General features: G+C 46.5%; 1 protein-coding gene across 1 annotated transcript in view; it reads right to left on the reverse strand.

Annotated features, from left to right (window-relative positions):
* Positions 1-24732, reverse strand: part of CEP250 (centrosomal protein 250) — a 35990-nt gene that overhangs the window by 4885 nt on the left and 6373 nt on the right. Inside the window, exons 9-28 of the mRNA XM_086474726.1 lie at positions 23636-23797; positions 23151-23329; positions 22518-22700; positions 21431-21575; positions 21007-21153; positions 20603-20833; positions 18195-18388; positions 15829-15956; positions 15454-15623; positions 14495-14674; positions 13251-13385; positions 11953-12096; positions 11209-11510; positions 9203-9362; positions 8137-8449; positions 7583-7710; positions 7197-7317; positions 5385-5539; positions 3208-3663; positions 94-3006 (exon numbers count right to left, since the gene is read on the reverse strand). Of these exons, the coding sequence (XP_086330852.1) occupies positions 94-3006; positions 3208-3663; positions 5385-5539; positions 7197-7317; positions 7583-7710; positions 8137-8449; positions 9203-9362; positions 11209-11510; positions 11953-12096; positions 13251-13385; positions 14495-14674; positions 15454-15623; positions 15829-15956; positions 18195-18388; positions 20603-20833; positions 21007-21153; positions 21431-21575; positions 22518-22700; positions 23151-23329; positions 23636-23797 (6546 nt within the window). The remainder of the gene's footprint in view (positions 1-93; positions 3007-3207; positions 3664-5384; positions 5540-7196; positions 7318-7582; positions 7711-8136; positions 8450-9202; positions 9363-11208; positions 11511-11952; positions 12097-13250; positions 13386-14494; positions 14675-15453; positions 15624-15828; positions 15957-18194; positions 18389-20602; positions 20834-21006; positions 21154-21430; positions 21576-22517; positions 22701-23150; positions 23330-23635; positions 23798-24732) is intronic.

Below are 24732 nucleotides of genomic sequence, written 5' to 3' on the forward strand. Positions count from 1 at the left end.
TATGGGAATAGATATTCCCGTATCTTTATGGGAAACATCATTAGAATCCTTTATAGACATTTCAGTTGACTGATGATCAATCACAGTGCCTACCTGAAGATGAAACCGGTCCTTGTCCCTCTCTGAAACCATATTTTGCAGGATGGCTATTTCTTCCCTCAAAGTCCCATTGGCCATTTCACTCTTGGTAAGGGCAAGAGTCAGTGCTTGGGCCTTCTCCTTCCATTCGATTTCTCCGCTTTCAGTCTGCTTCAAAATAGCAATCACACGTTTCAATTCTTCCCCCTTTGCTTTCCGCTCATCTTCCAGTTGGTAGGTTAGCTCCTTCTGCCTTTTCAAGAGACAGTCTCTCTCCTGGAGGACTTTCCTCTTCTCTGATTCTTCTTCCTCCCATTTTTGGAGTTTCTGGATTTGTTTCTTCAGCTTGTCCCCTTCATCTTTCCATCGCAAAGCTGATGTTAATTGTTTCAGGAGTTCACTCTGCCTCCTAAGCTCTTGTTCTCTCCCTGTCAGAGTCTTCTCTAAACAGCTGACTGTGTCTCTCTGGCACTTGATCTCTTCATCCTTCTTTGTCAGAGTCTGCTGAACATGCTGGAGATCTTCCTGAAGACCTCTTATTTCCTCTTCTAAAGCTTTTTGCTCACCTTGAGCCTTGGTCTCTTGTTCCCTCTCAGGCAAGGCTTCTTCGAGCAGCTTCTCTTGCTCTCTGTGATGTCTAACCTCTTCGTTCTTATCGGTTAGCCCAAGCTGGAGATTCTGAAAGGTTTTCAGTTGCTCTTCTTGGCACTGGAGTTTTTGCATAAGAGTTTCATTGTCTTCATCTCTCTTCCTCACTACTTCCTCAAGCAGATTCACTTGCTTCTGGCACGATGCTAGTGCTACTTTCATGTTTTCTTCACGAAGCTGGAAAATGTTCATTTGCTCTGTCTGCCTGAGGAACTCCAAACAATTGTTCTTCACTATTTGACTCATTTCATCCAGATCCTGCTGTAGACTCTTGGCCTGGTTGCCTTCTAACTCCTTCTGCTCTCGAAGGTTCTGGACATGCTCTTGCAAAGATACTATCTCTTGATCTCTAGCTTCTAGAGAAGATTCAGCATATTCTAGTTTTTGCAGTATGACTTTACACTGCATCACTGCCTCCTCCTTTTGCTGCTGAAGCTTAGAGATAGCCTCCTCCAGAACCTCTATCTTTTTTTCTCTTTCTTTCAGAGTCCATTTTGTTGCTTGAAGATCTGTTTGCTCAGTTTCATGTTTTTCCTCCTTTACCTTGCATGCCTCACATTGCTTTCTAAGGGATAAAATTTCTTGCTCTTGTTCCTTTAGTGTCACTTGAAGATGCTGCAGAATTTCCTTCTGCATTTCACAGTCTCGTTCTTGGTTTTGGAAGGTCTTAATCACTTCCTTCTGAGATTCAATCATGAAATCCTTCTCTTTCAGTATTGCCTTACTGTATTCTAAGTCTCTACGTAAGACATTAATCAGTTGTTCTTTTTCTTCCTCATAGTTCTGTGTTTGTTGCTTTTGGATGTCTATGAGTCTGTCCTTTTCTTTTAAGGTTTCTAAGGTCTGCTCCAGTTGGTCACGGACAGTCCTTAACTGCATTTCCATGACTTCCTCAGCTTCCTGGATTTGCTTTTGTTGTGATTCAAGCTCTTGATCTTTTTTAGATAAAGAAAGTGTCATCTTTTCTACTTTACCATGAAGGTCTTGCAGGTGCCTCTCTTGCTGTTCCTTGTACTGCTGCAAGAGTCTCAACCGATCCCTTTGAGAATCACACTCTCTCTCTCTGTCCTTAAGAACTGCTCTCAAGTGTTCAAGGCTTGCATGCAGAGATTTCACCTGTTCTCTTTCCTTTTCCAGTTCTTGGATCAGCTGAGTCAGAGACATAAACTCCATGTTTTTCTCCTTCAAGTTTCCTTTTATATGATCAAGATCCACAAACAGATTTCTCACTCGTGATGTATGGTGTTGTTCTGGAATAGTTATTTTCCCCTCCTGGATTTTGATCTCCTGGTCCCTCTCCTCCAGCTCTTTGCTCATCTTGCTGCCAGCAGCACTCTGCATTTCTTGAAGCTTCCCCAGCTCCGCTATGAGTTCCTGCTGGGATCTGATCTCCTGGTCCCTCTCCTCCAGCTCTTTGCTCATCTTGCTGACAGCAGCGCTCTGCATTTCTTGATGCCTCTCCAGCTCCGCTATCTGTTCCTGCTGGGATCTGATCTCCTGGTCCCTCTCCTCCAGCTCTTTGCTCATCTTGCTGACAGCAGCGCTCTGCATTTCTTGATGCCTCTCCAGCTCCGCTATCTGTTCCTGCTGGGATCTGATCTCCTGGTCCCTCTCCTCCAGCTCTTTGCTCATCTTGCTGACAGCAGCGCTCTGCATTTCTCGCTGCTTCTCCAGCTCCGCTATGAGTTCCTGCTGGGATCTGATCTCCTGGTCCCTCTCCTCCAGCTCTTTGCTCATCTTGCTGACAGCAGCGCTCTGCATTTCTTGATGCCTCTCCAGCTCTGCTATCTGTTCCTGCTGGGATCTGATCTCCTGGTCCCTCTCCTCCAGCTCTTTGCTCATCTTGCTGACAGCAGCGCTCTGCATTTCTTGATGCCTCTCCAGCTCTGCTATCTGTTCCTGCTGGGATCTGATCTCCTGGTCCCTCTCCTCCAGCTCTTTGCTCATCTTGCTGACAGCAGCGCTCTGCATTTCTTGATGCTCCTTCAGCTCCGCTATCTGTTCCTGCTGGGATCTGATCTCCTGGTCCCTCTCCTCCAGCTCTTTGCTCATCTTGCTGACAGCAGTGCTCTGCATTTCTTGATGCTCCTTCAGCTCCGCTATCTGTTCCTGCTGGGATCTGATCTCCTGGTCCCTCTCCTCCAGCTCTTTGCTCATCTTGCTGACAGCAGCGCTCTGCATTTCTCGCTGCTTCTCCAGCTCCGCTATGAGTTCCTGCTGGGATCTGATCTCCTGGTCCCTCTCCTCCAGCTCTTTGCTCATCTTGCTGACAGCAGCGCTCTGCATTTCTTGATGCTCCTTCAGCTCCGCTATCTGTTCCTGCTGGGATCTGATCTCCTGGTCCCTCTCCTCCAGCTCTTTGCTCATCTTGCTGACAGCAGCGCTCTGCGTTTCTCGATACTTCTCCAGCTTCGCTATCAGTTCCTGCTGGGATCTGATCTCCCAGTCTCTCTCTTCCAGGTCTTTGCTCATTTTGCTTACAGCAATCCTTTGTTTTTCTTGCTGGTTCTCCAGCTCCTGTATGTGTTCTTGCTGCGATTCTGTCTTCTGTTTTTCCTCTGTTATGTCCTTAATAACCTGATCAAGAGTAGTTTTATGCATGTCTTTCTGCTTTTCCAGCATTCTCATCTGTTCCTGGTATAGCTTCATTTCTCCCTCTCTCTCTGACAGGATAGCTGTCATACGAGTGAGATTCTCCTGCAAAGCTTTTACCTCTGCTGCCTCTTTCTGTAGCATCTGGATTCTCTCCCACTGCACTTCCACTTCCTCATTTTTAATTTTTAAGATAGACCGTGTAGTTTGGAGTTCTTGTTCAAGGGAGTGATTCATATCTGTTGCTGTATTTGCTCGGGTTTCAGAGGCTGTGACTGATTCCTGAAGAAGGTTTATCTCCCATACCAGTTTTTCTTTAAGTGCTTGCAGTCTGTCCCGTTCATACTGCAAAACAGGGAGGAAGATTCAGTAATTCCATCTATATATGTCTGGTTTTCATACTAGATTTGAACTCCTGCTCCACTGGCAGTCAAGGGCTGAAGTTTGAGCTTTTAATTGAAAATTTGAGCTATTCAGTTGGTTTCCTTGTTTGATGTAAATTCTCTCTGACACTCAAAAAAAGATTTGAGAACTGTACTGTAACTCTGTCCATAACTGATTCTTGGAGTCATTCTAAATGGAGAAGTCGGAAAATATTGATCGTGTAAGAACAGCTGCACTAGCTCAAATGCCTAGGCTGGTATCCTGCATGTAACGGTGCCTCTAAGTGCATAGCAGGGAAGAAAGCCTAAGAGAAAGGTAGACTTACATATCTCCCCTCCCCAACACCAGCACTGTTCCAGCTTATGAGAACTTTCACAGTCTCCTCCTGACTCCATACAGACCTGCTGTATTTACAACACCCTTTGTTGAGGAGTTCAACAGGTCTGCTCTTCTGTAGGCACACCACCTCCTGCTGCTGGCGTGGCTCTCACTACCTTCAACGGATGGCCCTTGTTCATCTCTTAGAAAAGATAGTGAACCACCACTGCCCACCCTCTTCCCGCCTCTCGGAATGTTGTAGACCTCTCCTGTGCCACTCCTTTGGGCTGCGTCTTTCTCAGCTTACTCAGCCAGGCCCAACTTCATTTCTGCCCTACTCTGAACCTCTTCTAACTCCAGCGTGTTTAGGGAGGAGCTGCTAGAACTGCAGCCAGGATTTAAAGCCCAGACTAAGCATGACTCAGGCAGTGGCGTGATGATGTTATCTCTGTTAGGAAAGGAAGAGAGAACACTTCATTTACCATCATTTCTTTTTTTGGACCTCTACTGTGTAGAATTTTCATGGTACCATCCTCTAGAACCCCACTGTGCTCTCTTGAAGGAATAACGGACAGATCACTGTCTGTCATTCTGTGTTTCAAATCAGGACTAGTTTTCCCCTTGCAGGCATACATATTCAGCTGGATCAGCACTTTTGTTTCTCAGATGTCTCTATTTTTTCCCCTCTGTGTGCTCTCAGATGAGCAATGTTGTACAGCTTTCCATTTTTAGCAGACTTTGTCTTCTCACCCCTTTTTCCAGATCTAGATATTTAGAAATCTAAATATGGATTTGGACACAAATAATTGCCCAAACCGTGCAATGTAAATACAGACAAGTTTGAAAACTACTTTGACTTAAGCTTCAAGGGCAGAAATCTTCAGAATTGAGGAAAACAAACACCCTGAATCATAGCTGAGTTTTATATGACTACAGCATCTTTTCCTGCTTATTCAGAAGAATGCAACTGGGAAAGTTAAACCAAAAAACAACCACCGATATAAACAATATCTTTCTGCTCTTGTAGTGGTCTGTGGACTAATATCACAGACTATGTGGAGAGACATCTTAATGATCTCTTCTCTCTAGACTGTCTTTTCTTACCCAAGGTGACGACCCTGCTAATTCAGCTATGTGGCATGGCAGGAAAGTCTGGGAAACAAGGAATGATGAGTGGAAGGAAGGGGAAAATGAGGGAAACTTGGCCAGCATTTGCGTACTCTGTGTCTTCTCAGATTTGGACTGAGCCTGTACACCACCACCCAAAACCAGCTCTCCACTGGAAAAAGTTGCTCCTCAGATTTATTAACAGGACGCAAAAAAAGAGGTAAGAAATGGCCCTTCACAGCATCTGCCAGCCTTACCAGGACATCCTTTCTTTGCTTCTCAGTGCTCTCGAGTTTCCTTTCCAAAGATGCCACCTCTTGATGTAGAGTCACAGCCGCCTCTTTCAGAGCAGTGGCCTCCTCCTGCAAGGCAGCTTGGAGGGAGTTCTTCTTGCATTCTGCCATCTGTGTCTCTGCAGCAGTAAAGGTGAAGGAGAAGGTGAAAAGGGAAGCAAAACCAAACTGATTTGCATCCTACAGAGAAAACACAATTTTCTTATCTGCCCTTCTGTGTTTTCCAGGCCCTAAGCCCTCAAGGACTTTCAAAGCAGACATAAATAAAGGAAACTTCCAGGCAGAACAAAAAAAGAAGAAAGTGGCAAGGTTCAGAAGAATATGGAAACACGTTTGCTCTCATGCTTGTTGAAAGGCCAGGGCTAAGGGCACGGCAGCACATCACCCACCACGTTAGAAGCAGTTAGAACTGGCATCAATGAAACAAAGACAGAGACAGTAGGTGAGGGTCAGATCTGGTGTCCTGAAGGAAAACAAAGAAGCAAAAGTGAAGACTATGGCACAGTTAATTGACCAGGAAAAGAGACTTTAGAGAAAAGAACAGATGTCTATGTTGTACTTGAAGATGCACTCTGGTATTTGTTCAAAAGAATGCTAGGGGGATACATTGTGCACTGGCAGAAAAAAGAAGGAAATATCCAGTGATACCAGGACAACAGCAAGGCAAGAACAACTGAGCCAACAACACCAGTACCAAGACCCGAAGCAAGAAGGACTACAGATAGACAGGAACAAGAGGGAAAGAACTGACTAGCAGGACAAGCAGGATCGACCCAACGGTAGAATTTCAAGTATATAATCTGTTATCATACGCAACATACGTAGTAAAAACTACGGATGTTCCAGAAAAAGTGATGATCTAAGGCCTGCAAAACTCTCCTGTAAAGACTCTGAAAAATGATCAGCAGTTCTCTCAGAGAAGGAACATGAAGAAGTACTGAACAGGTAAAGGCACTACCTGAGCAGGCGACAGCCTGTGGGGAAAGCGATGAGCAACTTCCCTGTTCCTGTAGTCTGAGACAAGGAAACAAGACAATGAGATGAAAAAGCAATTCTGATGTGGAGAGTGGGAAAATAATGACAAGAGAAAGGAACAGGGATGCCTGTCCAGCTATGATATAGAGAGGCCAATAGCCCTGGAGGCTCTGGATGGTCTCAAGATTAGAGGAAAAGGTGACTAGTTACCTTTATAGGTTTATAGATAAACCCAATGTGAACACGTTACCAAAGGCATAAGTAAAGTGGCTAGGGAAGTAAGAAATTGTGTTTGCTATGGCTGTGAGCTCAGACACCAAATCAATACCAGCAAGAAAACAGGCGAAAAGGATGCAGAAACACTAGTACCAGAGAATTAGGAAAAGCAGCAGAAGAAAGGATGCAATAACACAGGAGCTTAACACTGAACTAATGCTCTATGAATCTGCCATGTAAGAGCAAAAGGAAATCAATAAAGACAAGGCTTTTTGCAGGTTGATGCTTTTAAAGAGCATACTGAGAAAGATGCTGTGAGGCATCAAGCTACACCTACTTAGCAGCGACACATGACCTGAAAGGCACCCCCTCTGCACATTATCACCGGTAGCACAGCTAGATGCACTGCCAGCCACTGAATCTTTCTCTATAAAAAGTTTCACTGGTAGTTCTACAGGTAAGTCTCATGCTTGTTGTTTTTCTCCTCTTCCCATCTCCAGGCACTGCGCTTTTCCTCTGCATGGTATCAGAGATCCCTGCATAAGGTCAGGATAAGGTCAGCGGGTTGGAAAAGAGAAGCTGTACCTTCCTTGCTTTGAGCCAACTGTTTCTGCAGCTCTTGATTGTGGGCACTGAAATGGTCCCTTTCAGCTTGCCTCTTGTTCAGCTCCAGCTCCAAGTCCTGTATCTTCTTCCCTGCATCACTCTGGAAGAGGCAAGAACAGAAGTATCACCTCACAGAGCCACTGCTGGCAGGAGACAAAGAGGCACAAACACTAAAGCAGAAATAGCCAAAGTGGGAGGGGGCGGTTGGACAGTACTGGTAGATGTGACCACGATTCTCCTTTCTCCCCAAGGCAGCAAGCCAACCTGGCCTACAAGAATTTACACCCCTTCTGGCTTTGGCACTCTGCCTGTCAGTTCAGTCCAGCAGAGAGACAGGATTTCTGGGTGCACTAGGCACACATTACCAGATCTTGCTGAGTCTGCTTCAGGTGCTGATGCAGGTCTTGCAGGGCTGCTGCCACTCTGTCCACTGTGAGCTCTGCAGGGAGGTCCCTGGCCTGAGAAACAGTTAGGCCCCAGACATGACCCTGTTCTGAAGAGAGAAGCCATTCTGTTTCAAGCTTTAATTGAAGGGTCTCCAACAAACAAGGCTTCTTTAAACACAGGAGAATGTGGCGGTGCCTTTGACATCGTCCTAGAGCTCACATTACGGCAAGACACATGTCACAGGCTAATACTATTCTGATGACCGCCAGTGTCAGCGCTGCCCCAAGAACACCACACACACCCTATGACCCGACCTGACTTGGGCCCTATTTCATTTTGATGCTGGTCATTTCTCCACATACAAACATGGACTTGTCTCTCTGCAGGGATGTCAGGTTTCGAGACTTCCCGAGGCACGAGTCAGCCTAAACTGATGAGTCCATCACATCAGGATCACAAAGAACCACCCCTCCCTCCATCTGCTCTCCCACATGTGCTCTATAGGGCTGTTAACCCAGCCTCCCACACTTGCCTGAGCTCGAAGTGACCAAGTCTCTGCTGTCACAGATCACGTGGTGGAGAACCAAGTACAGTTGGTCCAGCTGGGATCGGGCATCACAGTGGGCACTGTTGGCCTGCTGACACTCTGTGGCCAACGCCTTTGCTTTGTTCTCTGTGCTACAAAGCCTCAAACGCAGTTCAGACATCTCAGCCTCCAGCATGCGCAAAGAGTCCCTCAAGCACCGTTCGCCTGCTTGGGACTCCTCCAGATCCTGTAGCAGCTGCTTCTCTCGAATTGCCAGGCCAGCCTCCTTCTCCAGCACTACTTCCTCCAGTGACTGTATCTGTAACACAGACGCACAGAGCCTCAGGGACAGTGCTGGTATTGAGGCAGCAGAGCAGAAAGTAGAGGAGGGAACGAAGGAGAAATTTCTTCAAGCAAAAACCACACTGGAAACAGAAGGCACAAAGCCAAGGATTCAAACCGAGCAAAATAAGCTAGAAACAGGTATCTGGAGGCTAAGGAGCCAAAAGGAAGTTTCCCCATCCCCAAAGGAATGGTCGAACTGCCAGGCTTTCATGCCTTCCAGCCTCAGAAATGAAGCGAGGGAGGGAGGGGCGAGAGTGGCAGGGTGAGGTGGCAGATCAAGCATCCCTGCATGGAGAGAGGGGCTGCCAGGGATGCCTGGGAGTAGCAGTAAAGGGGAGACAATCAGCATCCTTTATGGTGCATCTCCAAAATGCCAGATGGACTGGCTGAGACGGAAGTGCCTTCCACAGAATGCGACAACCACTTGTTTCACCAGATTGCGCAGTGCCTGACAGAGGTAGCAACACCATCTGGGGACAACGTTTCTAACAGAGATACTGAGAAGCTCCAAAGGAGTCTTCTGCCTCAGAGATTTAATGCCACGAACCATGAGAGAATAGGGGAAAACATACACAGAACACAGCAGGTCCAGCCTTGACCTCAATGTACAAAGTCTCTGGGCAGCACACAGGAGTGTATGTTGTTGGGAGGGGAAAGGAGTTGGGGCTTCCAAGCCAAAGGTGGTAATGTACATCCCTGGAGAAGACAATGCTAGTACGTAAGTCACCTGGTTGTTGAGCTCTTGTATTTCTCTTGTGTGGTCTGAATGGAGCTGCTGGGCCTGGTGAATAGCAGAACGAAGCTGAGACGCCTCGTTGTGCTGGGCAAGGTTGTTTTCTTCCAGGGTTCTGAGGCTCAGTTCCTTCTCTTCCAGAGACAGAGTCAGCCTGAAAGAGAGAACATGCTACTCATTACTACATGGTATAACATTTAATAAACGCTCAGGACTTCCACCACCAAGGGGGAACTTGCTTTGTCTGCTGAGGTTTGTCTAAACAGCTAGGCTGCTTCTTCAGTCCTAAGCCAGGCTGGCAGTCAAACTCAAGCATGTGCCCACTACATTTTTTCCCACAGAAGAAATGTAAGTACTGGCTAAATACCCCATATCTTTTGAGATGGGAATGTGAATATAAACATAACAAGGTCTTGAAATGAAGACCTTAGGAAAGAAGAACATTTTTATTCTGACTAATGAGACTCAAGGGAGAGGCTTTGTCAATGATGAAGAGACATTTTCCTCCCCTAGCTTTTATGTCCTGGTAGGACCAGCAGCAACTGACAGCAAGGTGACCTTTAGGCAGTGTCCTGGTTTCAGCTGGGACAGGGCTCATTTTCTTCCTAGTAGCTGGTACAGTGCTGTGTTTTGGATTTAGTGTGAGAATAACATTGATAAGATGCTGATGTTTTAGTTGTTGCTAAGTACTCTTTATACTAAGTCAAGGATTTTTCAGCTTCTCATGCCCTGCCAGTGAGAAGGCCGGAGGGGCACAAGAAGTTGGGAGGGGACACAGCCAGGACAGCTGACCCCAGCTGACCAAAGGAACATTCTATACCATATGACAACATGCCCGGTGTATAAACTGGGGGGAGTTGGCCAGGAGGGGCCAACTGCTGCTTGGGGACTGGCTGGACATTGGTCAGTGGCTGGGGAGCAACTGCATTGTGCATCACTTGTCCTTTCTTGGGTGTTATCTCTCTCTTTTTCCTATATTCATTTCATTACTATTATTATTATTGTATTTTACTTTACTTATTAAACTGTTCTTATCTCAACCCATAAGTTCTACTTTTTTTTCCAATTCTCCTCCCCATCCCACTGGGACAGGGAGCAAGCAGCTGCGTGGTGCTCAGCTGCCAGCTGGGGTTAAACCACGACAAGGAGTTTCGTAAGACCCACCAGCACCCATATCACTTTCAGCTAGAGAACCAACGGCTGATCCCAGAAGTGGTAATGGAGGCCTGGAAGAAATACGCTGCTCCCTATACAAGATGCAGGATCCCTCACAGGGGAAGCAAGAGCGCGCTGCCTTTAACGTCCCTCCCTCACTGAATCTATGCATTGAACACTGGCAGGACTTTACCAGGTGAAGTAGCCTACCTACCCCTTCTCTTCTTTCTTGTGTTCCTTGGCCAGTCAGTAACACCTGTAACTGTTGAGGCTGACAGAGACCCTGCTCAAGCCCCTCCAGACACCCATTGGGATTTTTTGAGGAACATGGGAACAGATGGCAACCACAAACATTCTTGTTTCTTGGATGCCTCAGAGCGGAATCTGGCTTAGTTGAACATCATGGTTTTAAGATGGCTTCTGCCAACCACAGGTATTAGGGTGGAAGACTGGCACAGCTCCCAAATGTTTAAAGTTTACTGGACCCAAGGCAGAGCTGATGGATCTGTCTAGCACATTACACTGCAGCTTGTCCTGCCTCCTTTGGCGTATTTCAGGTTTGAAACCCCTGAAAGTTTCATTCAGCAGTATCACCATGCTGACCTAACAAAAGAACATCTCCTTTTAAGGAAAGGACTACTCCAAAAGCCATTGTCTTCAGAAAAACTGTAATTGAGGAATTAAAAGAAAATAAAATGAAACACATCAAGAGAATGAAACATACCTGCATGGATAGTTCAGAACTCTGCTTTTTAGGAAATGCTGCCAGAGCCACTTGTATATGCAAAGATCTGAAAGAGGGAATCCATTAAACAGAAAGAAGAGTCTCACAGGTTTTCATTTACCTGGCTTTTTCATTCTCTAGGACTTTCAACAAAGCCTGAAATTCTGTGTTGTGACGCTCCACTTCTTTCCATCGACTCTTTTCCTCCTCCAAGGACAGCAGACGTACTTGCAGCTCCTTGTTCTGATGTTCTACCTCCTCCCATTGACTCCTTTTCTCCTCCAGGATCTTCTGGAGGTGCTCAACCTCCAGCACCTTCTGCCTTGACAGTTCCTGTGCCTCACTCAGATCTTGCTGAGCTTTGCGGCCAATCACTTGCTGGGACTCTTCAGAGGCTGCTAGCTGAGATGTCAGCTCGTCCACCTCAAGTAAAACATAACAAAGCAGTCAAAGACTACAGCTTATCACTGTCAGCCCTATCATATACTGCGAGGAAAGGGAAAGAACAACTTCAGATTTCACCCTATCATGAGAGTACCAGATTCACAATGGACACAGCAGGCTTGTTTAAAAATCACCATGTTCAACTGAAAAATGACCTTAATAAACAAGGCCAGCAGTAACAGGCCAGCAGAAATCCATTCTGATGGTTGCTGGCAAACAGGCAAAAGGACTAGCCCATCTGTCCAGGGCAGCACCTGAGATTCAGCTGAGCAGTAAGTCTCCTTCAGGCCAGCTGCGATGGAGCCCACAGTATGATGGCAGTCAGAGGGATGACCCCATCAGCCTGCTGCTCTGCAGTGGAAGGCAAGAAGGGGAGAGGCACCTGCTTGATGACTGGAGTATCTACTGCTGTTTCAGTCACCTGTTTTTGTAGAGCATCCCTCTGCTGAAGAATGATATTCATTTCCTCTCTGACAGTTCCGAGCTCTTCCTTGTGCCTCTTCTCCACTGCCTTGATCTTACTCTGAGTTTCCTGCAGCTCTGCTTGCAGCTTTTCTGTTATGTTCTGCGAACACAAATGGACAGCAAGGTACTGGGACCTGCCATCACGTTCAGCTTTTTCCTCCTTCTGTCTCAAAATCACATTCATTCAGCCACGTCTTTCTGCTTTTCTACCCAGCTCTGCTCCTACTGTAACCCTTCCTTGCTGTCGCTGATTTCTGGAGCCTACCAGGCTCTGATCTTTCAGTGCCTGCAGCAGTCCTTGCATCCTCAGCCCCAGAACTTATGTTTTATTTCCTTGTTACTGCCCTTCACTCTGTTACCTGGCCCTCTCAGCCTCTCTCAGTTAATCTCCAATTGCCAACAGCCTCATTGTAGAATCATTTTGGTTGGAAAAGACCTTTAAGATCATCAGGTCCAACCATTATCCTAGCACTACCAAGCCCACTGCTAAACCACGTCCCTCAGCCCCACATCTATATGTCTTTTGAACACCTTCAGGGACGGTGACTCCACTGCTTCCCTGGGCAGCCTGTTCCAATGTCTGACCACTTCTTCAGTTAAGAAATTTTTCCTAATATCCAATCTAAATCTTCCCTGGTGCAACTTGAGGCCACTACCTCTTGTCCTGTCATTAGTTACTTGGGAGAAGAGACCAAGAGACCTCACTACAACCTCCTTTCAGGTAGCTGTAGAGAGCTATAAGGTCTCCTCTCAGCCTCCTCTTCTCCAGGCTGAACAGCCCCAGTTCCCTCAGCCACTCCTGTTCCCCAGACCCTTCACCAGCTTCATTGCCCTTCTCTGGACCCGCCCCAGCACCTCAGTGTCTTTGTTACACTGTGGTGACCAAAACTGGACACAGTACTCAAGGTGTGGCCTCACCAACGCCGAGTAGAGGGGCACGATCACTCCCCTCCTCCTGCTGGCCACACCATGTCTGACACAGGCCAGGATGCTGTTGGCCTCCTTGGCCACCTGGGCACACTGCCGGCTCACGTTCAGCCGGCTGTTGACCAGCACCCCTAGGCCCTTTTCCGTCAGGCAGCTCTCCAGCCACTCCTCCCCAAGCCTGTAGCACTGCGTGGGGTTGGTGTGACCCAAGCGAAGGACCTGGCACTTGGACTTATTAAACTTCATACAATTGACCTCAGCCCATCGATCCCACCTGGAAAGGTCCTTCTGCAGGTTCCTTCAACCCACCCTACCAGTCAGACCTACCTGCCCATTCTCTTGCTGCTCTTTCACCTCCTGCCTGAGCTGCTCCAGCTGCTGGCAGGTTTCTCTTAGCTCTTCCTGAGTTTGGAGTAGCATCTCTGATAAAGCATTCTTCTCAAGCTCCTTTTTTAGCAGGACCTGCACAGAAATAAAGAGAAAATGGGTTTGAACTTCCCATACAAAATTTTTGTGGCAAGACTCAAAGACTGATGGGCTTATATGTTCTCAAAGTACTATACTGCTGGTCTCCTCGGTCATTATCTGCCCACTTGGAGACACAGCTTCCTAAGTGAGATTGGCAGTACAAACATCATCCACCCATGGTGACTGAATCTCCAACAAACTCTTAGTCATCTAACAAGAAAACATGTAGCATTTCTCAAGTGTCCCACCCTGGCTTCTGCTGTGTCCTGTCTGTCTTTCTATAGTGACTTTTGCACCTGGTTAGCAGTAGAGGAAATGCAAGGCTGCCAGAGGGCTGAAGCTAGCAGCTCCTTCAGAAAACTCAGGTTTTATAAGTGGGGTTTGGTGAAAATTACTTCAGTTTTAAGGTATTCAGTAGACTTTGGTAAAGCGCTGACATTACAGGGACACACTGTCATCTCTGAGCACTGCCCTGTCATTTCAATGCCTGTAGACACAGCTGGGGCTACTGCTGTCCCCGGGCAGTCTGCATAAAGAGGTCTTTGGGTAGGACACAAGGAGGAGTCTCAGTGTATGACAGGGTTGCTTTGGCCCAGGAGATCTAGGCACAAAATAGCTTACCAACAAGTGACTTAAAACACAGCCCAGCCTCTTACTGCTCAGAAATATTTCAGAAGAGCCTTTAAAAAGGTTTTTCTTTTGTCAACAACCCTGCTGCAGCCCTCCCTGTCCCCCCCAAACAAAAACCCCATCCTCATGGTGATTCAGCCCTATGAACTCAGTTCGGTTTTTAATGGAGTTAAGGCTGTAAACACATATCAGTAAACATCGAAACAGGACTGTTAAGAATACTCCGAGGTAAGTCTTAAAAAACCCAGAATACAACAGCAGCACAAAAATCTAAAATTAAAGGCAACATTTCTGCCTGGCTTCCTACGAGAGGATTCGTTCCTAGTCCTGAAGGTAGCCCTGCTCACCTTTCACCTCATCAAAATCCCATGTAGAAAACATGTAGGTCATGCTCCACACAACCCAATATCCAGCATCTCCCACAGCTCTAGCCTTGCAAAAAACCACACAAATTCTCTTTTCACAGTCTTTACCTCTTGCTTGGCATTTTCAACTCTGGTTCGTTCCTCTTCTTGTTGAGCTTGCACAGTAGCAACTTTCTGCTTCATAGCAAACAGCTTCTTCTCGTGCTCCCTTTCTGTCTCTGCCTTCTCCTTTTCCCATTGCTCCATCATCTCCTGTAGCTCCAAATGGTGCCCTTCCCGCTCACTTGCCTGATGAGGGGAGGAAAAGACTTCCAGACAGAGTCCCAACCAAGCTCCTCATAAAAAGTGTGAAGCTTCATTCTTCCCACAACCCCCGCCCTGAACAGTGCACAGCACTGGCTTTGTGCCCTCCATAACCATGTCCTACCAAGGAACTTAAAAGAAGGGCCAGCAGGTGGAAGAAGAGGAGATGTTACCTTCCCCTCTCTGATGCCTGCCTGTTTCCTAGTGCCTCTCCCCTCAGGATTTCTCTCTATTCTCAGAGTCTCTGTTTTCAGGCTTATCAATGAGAACGTGCAGATGGACTGCAGGGTGAGAAAGAGACCAGTAGCCTGATGCTGTAGTCACAAGGTAGACTGAAGTACCAGGAACAAGGGGCCTGTTCCGTAGGCTTCAAGCCCCAAAATGATACCTCTGTCAACTGTGAAAGGACAGAAAGAAAGGAACAAAGTTTCTGTGACTGCAGTTGGCAGCAATGTTAGGAGTCTACTTCATGGCAGATGGCAGTCTGGTAAAATCCTACCCCTTTGCTGCCATGCTTTGGGTGGGGACCACCCAACCTTCTGCTGAACTCGTTTTAGGTCCACAGTGAATCTGCAGCTGCCTTTACTGTCCCAGCAGAGTCCTGTGCGTCTTCACACGCCTCCAAGCAGGAGCCACTGGCTCTGCTGCCTGGCCTAGCCACACGTGGCCTATGACAGACGATGGCTGCCACACCCAGGCTATTATTGTTCGAACGCCAGCCCACAAAGCTGGCTTGAAGAATTCAGAAGCATGTTGTTTCTCACCAGCTCTTGCAGAAGCTTCTTTATTTCCACTTCGTGATCAGTCTCCCGAAGTCTGAGGGTATTCTCATGCTGCTGTTCTGTCTGCAAGAGCTGTTGTACCATGCTTTCCCGTTCCTGCTTCATGAGCGATCTCTCTGCTTCCAGCTCACATTGAAGGCACTTCACTTCCCCTGCAAACACGACAAACGGCAAGATTCAGAGTCTACACAAACAATGGTTCTGATTTTCCTGACCTTAAGCCATTTGAATTTCAGTGTAAGAGAGGTCTGCCTCCATTTCCTTCACTCCTCAGAAGCACTGAAGACAGAGAGCTATTTTTATACCACCTTCCCTAGGCAGGAAGATCACCAGAAAAAAAGCATATGAGGCTCTCACCTTGTATCACCTCCTTGGCCTGCGTGACTGTGCGAAGTTGGATTTCAAGCTGACTCCTGGTGATCTCCAGCTGAGATAAGTGCTGCTGAGCCTCAAACTGGCTGGATTCCAGGGTCTCCTTCACTGACCTGCAAGTTGTGAATATGGAGAGAAATGAGTTTCTTGCTCCTGGTACCCACAGGGTGTTATTCCAGTAAGAATTAGTCAAGATCCCTACATCTGAGTACAAAAAATGAATTGCATGGAAACTTGTATACAGAGAACGTATTTCTACCATTTAAAATAGCAGTGTAGGCTCCTCCTATGGGGAGGGAATGTCCAGGCTTTCCTTATGACCTAGCGTAACACAGAAAGCACAGCCAAATTTGATCTCAATAGCCAAATTTTAAATTGCTGTTGTCTGATCTATGACAGACAGGTAGCCCTGCCCACAAAGTCTGTGCCAGCAAGCAAAAGACCAGCTTCTGCTCAAAGCCCTTATCTCATCATCACTTCCAAGTTGCTCTGCAGGGGGACAGAATAAGAGTATTTCCCTGGCTGACTCATGACTTAAGGCTGTTCATAGTGTAGGTATAGGTAAGTAATTTTCCAGACTCCCTATGTTTAAAAGGGACTAAAGAAAGATGACACAGTAAAATCTCATGCTTGCAGCAGCATTTCTAAGAAATGAGAACTAGATATTGTCTGAACAAGAACTCTCTGAAAGGAGAGACAGGTATCCTTCAGTTTGAACTGTTGGAAGTTCAAGAGAGAAACCTGCTACCTTTATTTAAGCGTTGCCAACTAAGCAGGCAGTAGCCCAAATGACTTGTCACCCTTTGAAAGGGGAGTGGTTACATCCATAGACTTCAATCAGCTGCTCTGTATGACACACAGGACTCTGGAACGAGGAGCTGCAGTTACCTCCCTGACCCAACCCCATGTCCTGTGGGCCAGGCTCCTGCAATACACAGCCCTGCCTCACTAGTGCAGGGATGTAATCAGGATAACACCCTTCGAGGTAACGGGGCACCTGAGTGGTACAACAATAAAACCCACAACGGAAGGATTGCGCTACTTCCATGGACAACAGCGGATACATCTTCAAGGAGAACAAGCACCTATTTCTGATTATGCCAGCCTCTGGCAGTCCAAAGTAAACATGCTCCATTTTAAGGATAAATAGAAGTCAGTCTCTCAAACAGAACAGAAAGGCTCTTGAGAACAACATCTGGCAAGAATAGTTGCTGATTTTTCATTATCTATTGTCAAAGGTTCTTCATCAGTAATTTCTCTTTAAAAAAAAAAAAAAAAAAAGGATCTCATGTAAAAAATTTTTAAAAAAAAGGAGCTGAACATTTAATAACATTTAATAACAGCCCAATAATTGATCAAACATAACTGAGCTGGATCAAATAAGAGACCCTGGAGCTCAGAAGAAGCAGCAGCTCTCAAGAAATACTGAGTCAAAATACTGTTTATCAGCCTTGCTAACAACATAATCTGGAGTGGTAAAGTGTAAAAGTCAAAAAGCCTGGCAAGCAATCTATAAAACATCATTTGTAAAGTTCAGGAGTCTTCTAAAAAACATGTAAAAGGAGGACAAACATCTCAATAATTATTTATTTTTTTGGGGGGGGAAAGCAGAACTTGTCACATTTGATCTTAGAAACCTGATACAGCACAAGCACAGAATCTTGTTCCTTCCCTGTATAGCTTCCCCACGACATCTGTCTCTAAACAGCATGTGGTGAGGAATACAGGACCCAGACATCAATGATGGGCAAGAATCCCCGAAGACTGGTGAGAATTCACAAGAGGTTTCCCAGCTGCTGACGGAACCATCTCTAGGTCCTGCACCATAGGTAACACGAGTTAGCTTTGAAACAGAAGGCCCCCAAATTTTCAGTATGAGCCTCTAACATCCCCCTAAATGGCAATGCCCTGCTCACAACATCCTTATCCAATAGCCTTGAATTCTGGAGATCCCACGTCAAACTACTTGATAAGGAAAAATCTACGTTCAAATGCACAGAACAAGAAACCAAAAACAGAGAGAAACTTCAGGTCTCAGTAAACATCCACACTTTAATTATTACTCAATTCAGCACCAAGCTGGCTTGCTTTGGACCTCACACAGGAGTGCGCAAGCGGCCGTAAAGATGAGCCCAAGGCTCAGTAGAGCTTTGCTAGCTTTAGCAGTCAGAAAAGTAACATTCAAATCATGGTATACTTTTTTTGCTCAAGATTCTTCCGTTTTCTGTCCATGGAAAGTGAAAACATCTGAAAAGCACACAGGATGCAATAAATCCTCATATAACGATTACCACCTCCATAATTAGAGACATTAAATAACGTCCTGCCTAGGGTCTCCTCCCTGCCTTTACCTGGCCTCTGCCAGCTGCTCTGAAAGGCCTTGTCTGTCCCGCTCGACAGCTGCCAGTCGCACCTCTAGGGCAGCCTTCTCATGCACCAGCAACTCCTTCTCCTTGGTCACCTTGGCCAGTGCGTGCCCTTGGCGAGAGGACTCCTGGCGCAGCTCCTCCAGACCACTGCCAGCTGACTCTTGCTGGCGGCAAACCTGAAAGCGGGACAAAGTACAGTCAGAGGCCTTTCTCTGGAGTTCTGGGCAGAGTCAGCCAGTGCCACTCCTGAACCAGCTAGAGGAGAAAGAGCTCCTGTACTGCGGGCTGAAAGTTTAAGAGCATCTGCTGTATACGGCACTAATACCCCGGGCTGCCAAAAGGCACTGGCGCTGTTAACTTGAAAGTCATGTGTAAAGCCATACTGGGTTGCCTGGGACCAGATACCTCCTTCACAACGAACATAAATACCCCAGACTATGTGCTTTCATGCAAAAATCCTGCATCCTCTAGAACTGCCACCTGGCAAACAAAAATTCTATCAGAATCTATTCCAGTGCTGGAGTTTTTCAGGAAAGGTTGAGCAAAAGCAACTTTGTTTCCTGAAGGGAAGTGAAAATACACGTGGTTTCTCCTTCTAGAAAAAAAAAAATAAAAAAATAAAATAAAAAAAAAAATATCGTCAGCTACTTCAGTGTGTAAAGACGTTGGATGCACTGAGGTGATGCTTGGCAGGGAAACAGTCCTTGTGGTGAGCAGTGTCATTTAGTGATTTATGAATGACTGGCTGATGTGGCCAAAGAGATGGTTGACTCTATTTGTACAGTAGCTTATGTCAACAACACTGTTTACTTGTCTCACACAAAGAAGTTGCCTAATATATCTTGCTGGTATTCAAGCTTGAAGATTTAGCTTTTTTCCTCAGTATAACACCTCTGCTGTGTATTTGCCAAACATACCAGTACTCCAAAACTAAGACTAGGTGACAGAGAACAGACTATTAGAAACAAACAATTCTTTCCAAGTTATCTCATAATACCCAAGATCATATATTACAAACCTGACATTTAAATGATGACAAACTCCCCAGTCACCTCCAGTGACGGGATTCTCCCGAGCACTCTTTCCAGGGTACCGAAATCAGTTAATCCAGAGTGAAGAGTCTCATGTGATCACCTATTTCTCATCTTCTTCCTCAAAGCATAAAGAGGCTCTAACAATTCATAGAATCACAGAATCATTTAGGTTGGAAAAGACATTTAAGATCATCAAGTCCAACCGTTAACCCATCACTGCCAAGTCCACCACTAAACCATGTCCCTAAGTCATCTTTTAAATAGCTCCAGAGACGGTGACTCAACCATCTCCCTGGGCAGCCGGTTCCAGTGCTTGACAACTCTTTCAGTGAAGAAATTTTTCCTAATGTCCAATCTAACCCCACCTTGGTGCAACTTGAGGCCATTTCCTCTCATCCTATTGCTTGTTACTTAGGAAAAAGGCTGATCCCCACCTCACTACAACCTCCTTTCAGGCAGCTGTAGAGAGTGCTAAGGTCTCCCCTCAGCCTCCTCTTCTCCAGACTAAACAACACCAGTTCCCTCAGCTGCTCCTCACAAGACCTGTGCTCCAGACCGTTCGTTGCCCTTCTCTGGACACACTCGAGCACCTCAGTGTCTTTCTTGTAGTGAGGGGCCCAAAACTGAACCCAGTATTCAAGGTGCAGCCTCACCAGTACAGGGGCATGATCATCTCCCTGCTCCTGCTGGCCACACCATTGCTGACACAGGCCAGGATGCTGTTGGCCTCCTTGGCCACCTGGGCACACTGCTGGCTCACGTTCAGCCGGCTGTCAGCCAGCACCCCCAGGCCCTTTTCCCCCAGGCAGCTCCAGCCACAGTTGCACATATGTCTTAAACCAGAATTTCAAGACGTCATTCACATTCTTAACAATACAAGACAGCAGACAGTGACTTGCAGCTTCGTCCCATTCTCTAGGCTCAAACAAATGTAGTTTTGAAAGTTGTATACTTCACAACAAAAAGCATAAATAGAAACATGCAGCCCTGGTTTTTTTGCCTCAGAAAAAGGATTCAGAGCCGTACAGTTTGTTTCTTTTGCCACACGTGAGAGTAGTAGCCCCACTCGGATTCATGGGCAACACAATCATCTCTTTGCAGCTTATCAAAAGCCAAAAGAGAGGCCAACACAGACAGGTGGATTAAAGAATCTGCAGAAGCAGAGGACAACTCAGAGAACTGCAGAACAGCTCTGCAAGCCACCAACAGGCTTCCAAAAAGAAATAAACAAAACCTTCTGACCTCCAGCGCTACCAAGCCTCTCCTTGACAGAAACACTACAGAACCCGACAGATACAGCTTCACTGAGCCAAGCAGCCAAAAACCCACCCAGAAGCACCAGGGTTTCAGTCTCACCTGATTGAGCTTCTCTTGGGTTTCTGCCTTCTCCTCTGCCAGTATTCTCAGCTCTACCCGCAGCCCCTCCTGTTGCTCCTCTGCCTTCTTCAGCAGCTGCTCCAGGTGGGCCTTCTCTGTGCAGAGGTTTTCATTGGTTCTTTTACATGAGTTCAGCTTCTCCTGGTCAGAGGTCCTTGCTCTCTCCAGTCCATCTACTTTATCCAACAGAACTTCATTCTCTTGCTCCAGCTACCACCACAGAAGCACAGAGGAAAGATTTACTATGAAGAAGGTTTGGCTTGGACAGAAAAAGGAACAACATTTCTATATTCAGTCAGTCATACTGTCGGAAGGCAAGAAGTTTGAGAAGCAGCATCAGCTGGTGACAAACCTCTGGCAAGATCTCTGGCGACTCTGCTCACCTGCAGCACAAGTTTGTTCAGTTGCACTTTATCCAGTGCAAGAGCTTCATTGATCCTGCTCATGTTCGCTGTTGCAACGCGTAGATCAGCTATTTCAGCACCTAGCTTATTCTGAGCCCCTGTCAACTCTGCTACTGACTGCTCTGCCTGAAGAGACAAAAGAACATGACAACCAAGGCAGGAAAATCCCTGACTTCAAGCAGCAACTTCACATCCCCTGTGTGTTTCTGATACAATGCTAGTTCAGCGCTCCCAATAACCTTGTGGGGACTACCTACCCCAAAGAGCCTATGTGGTCTGATCACAGTTTTCCAAGAAGAACAACATTTTCCCTGTCTTCTACTGCCAGAAATAGCATCTGTGGTGGTCTTGCTATTACCACTCCCTCTCCCACAAGTGCTATGTAGCAATAAGGTGACCATACCTTCTCCAGTGCCATGGTAAGCTCATGTTTCTCTTGCTTCAGCAGATCCCTCTGAAGGTGTGATTCCTCCAGTGTCTCTCTTGCAACTACCAACTCACTCTGTAATAATGAATGTTTTCCTTCAAGTGCAGCTAAATCCTTCAGTCTATGAAGGGGAAAGACAAGTTTTTAATGCAACAACATTCTCATTTCCAAAACCAAGAGCACATACTATGCCCCAGATATGGCAGTTTGAATGATTTCCAACAGCTTTCTATTTACATCTAAAGAACACTGGAATTTCCTGATTAGAGCTGCATCATTCTGTGTCACTGATGTAGGTGAAACATTCATCACTGAAAAAGTAAAACAAGCTTCCAGAACTTCCAGGGCATTTCCAAAAAGTTCAGGTGCTCTCAACAGCTTCCTGCCTGTTAGTTCTCTCTCTCCTTTCTGATACATTGGCTACAAGACTTTCCAAAATTCTTCTTTGGGTAGGGAAGACAGACTTTTTAAATCCAGATTAATATTCCCACAATGACTCTTGCCTTCAGCAGTGAAATGATGAAAGAGCCTGCAATCTATCTGGGGAGGAGATATGTATGAATTTCCAATCCAATAATCATAGGATCCCAGGACAATTCCAGCTGGCAGGGACCCCAGGAGGCCTTCTACCCCAGTCTTCAGCTCAAAGCAGGTGGGGTCAGCTATGGGATCAGTCCAGGCTGCTCAAGGGTCTATCCAGTTGGGTCTTCCAGATTTCCAGGGACGGAATCTGCACAACCCCTCTGAGCAACCTGTTCTGCTGTATGATTGCCTTCACAGTTCAATTTTTTGTTCTCCTTAAATCCAGTCTGAACCTCTCTTGTTTCAGCTTAAGCCCATCATCAACTACTCTGGTCAGGTTTGGAATGATTTTTTTAAAGGGTTGTAAAAAAAGCACAAGGAGACAGCTATGCTCTGCGGCAGCAGGTAGCCACACCTGCCCACATGCTCCCTCCACCCTTCTATGCTACAAATTCCGAGCATGCAAAATTCATTCTTTTACAGTGGGCCTCCTGAAGTGCAGCAATGCCCACCCCTGCCCACAGAAAGCTTTGACACTCACAGGAGCTCCTGGTCACGACGCACCCTCTCCATTGTCTGCTGCTGCTCCACCTTTTCCCCCTGGGCTGAATCTTCCTTCAGCCGCAGCTCAGTGTTACTCTGACGCAGACGTGAGGCTTCCTGCTCCGTTACTTCAAGCTGTTGCTGTAGCTCTTCCCTGGTTTTCTCGAGGTTTGTACAGTCACTGCAGAGACAAGGCTCAGTCAGAAGAATGAAGAGGCCTGAAGAGTCACGGATCCCATTTTCATCATTCCAGGATGGAGTTGCGGGGAGCACAGTGAGGAAGAACTTGCTCTTCCCCTCACAAGGTAACTGAAGAGGGAAAGAGAAAGGAAGGCAGGCTTTTGCCTTCATTCAGTGAGAAGCAGTGGCTAGGAAAGGACACTCAAAGAACAGACTTCAGAGAAGCAGCATGTCAAGAGGGAGGCATCTTGTATTCCAACATCACTCTGAATCTCCAAACAGCCTTAGGATTCACAGCAGAGCATGAAAAGCAGTGACAGGAGGATGCTAAAGTGCCAAACAGAGGCCTACACGTGGTAGGTCAGGCAAGTTCTTTGCCCATAACACCTCTGAAGACCCACAACCGGAAGCAGATTGCCTCTAGAACACAGCAGAAAGAGGAAACACTCACCTTCTGAGTGCTTCTACCAGAGACTGGAGGTGCTGCCGCTGGCTGCTGGACATCTTGCATTCCTCCTCCAGTTGCTCAAGCCTTTGCTGCAGCTTCCTGCACTTCTCTTCCTGTTGTCTGTGCTGGTGCAGCAGGAGGTTGATAGAGTCCTGCCTGGCAGAAAGCTCTTCTTTTAGGGCCTGCAAGGAAGGGGCAGGGAAAGAGCATAAACAAGCAATAAGGAGCAGGGAAGATGGCTGCAGATAGTTGGGAGAAGAATCAAGCAGAGATACAGCTCACCTGAAGGCAAAAGCTGTGATGAGGGGGTGGAGATCAAGGAGAGAAAAGCAGTAGAACACAGAGCTGGTGAGACTGGCAAGGCAAGACGGTACCAAGAGTGGGAAGGCTAGAAAGAAACTGGCTGAGTAAATGGAAAGGTTTCAAGCCAAGCGAGCCATTAGCAGCTGAGCCTGGGGCCAGTGGTGAAGACAAGCAGAAATTCTCACCTGCACTGCTCCTCGCCTCCTTGCCAGAGCTTCCTGAACCAATACGAAGGCATGCTCTGCATCCACAGAGTTCGGGCAAGAGAGGATGTTGCTTGATTCTGCGTGCTGGGAACCATCAGTGCAGATAACGCTGATCGTGCTGTCACTGTCATCTAACACCACCTGCAAGCCCACATCAAGCGTTACTCTTGGCTCATTCTACTTGGTTTTCTTTATCCATTTCTCCTTTTCCCCCACTTTGCCCTAGAGTCATTAAAAACTCAGTTCTCTCATCTCTTCAGTCAACAAAGAAGTTTTGTCCCTGTGGCCACATGTACTCCAGGGATTTCTGAATACAGCTACTATAAACAAGAAGAATTGAGTGTGAAGTGGCTGGAGGCTGCCTGAACACCCAGCTTCTTGAAGCTTCCAGGAATTATTTTGGTCTCCTTCAGCTTCTTAGAGCCACATATGTGAGCACCAGATCACCACTGGAAATAGCAATGAAAAGAAACACTAACACTGCCCAGGCAAGAAGGAGGCTGAGGAATATTGGAAAACAGCAATGAAAAAGCTGATGTTTATAATTACTCTGAGCAGTGGCACAAGAGGATAAAAATGACTACGTAAGGGGAAAGAACTGACTTTGTGAGACACTGTGTAAAAGATCTGATGATTAAACCCTGCTCCATAGAGTGAAGTTTAGGAGTAAGTTAAAGTTAACCCTAAACAGTTAGATCAGTTGTGATTCTGGGGAGGTAATAATGGTCAGTGAATGCAGAGTGAAGGAGCAGAGTTGGCAAGTGCATCGATTGAGTCAGTGACCTTTCATAAATGTCTGAAGAACAACAGAGTCATTGCTCAGGGAGGGTGGGGGAAGCCTCCAAGGAACACTGGAACACAAATGTCAAATAGCCAACTCAGAAAGCACAAGTCCAAGAGAGACCTTAGCAGGATGGTGGAGGCAAAGGTACTGAGACTTGTAGCGACCCAGCTGAAGTGTGACAGGACAGCCAACTCAGAAGTATAACAGGTTTTCTGTCAGAAAAGCGGTATAAAAATTAAACAGCCAGTAGCAGTTAGCACAGACAGTATACAACAGATATAGTGATGGCTGC

The sequence above is a fragment of the Leptosomus discolor genome, chromosome 17 (genome assembly GCF_034619465.1).
Source record: "Leptosomus discolor isolate bLepDis1 chromosome 17, bLepDis1.hap2, whole genome shotgun sequence".
Taxonomy (NCBI): domain Eukaryota; kingdom Metazoa; phylum Chordata; class Aves; order Leptosomiformes; family Leptosomidae; genus Leptosomus; species Leptosomus discolor.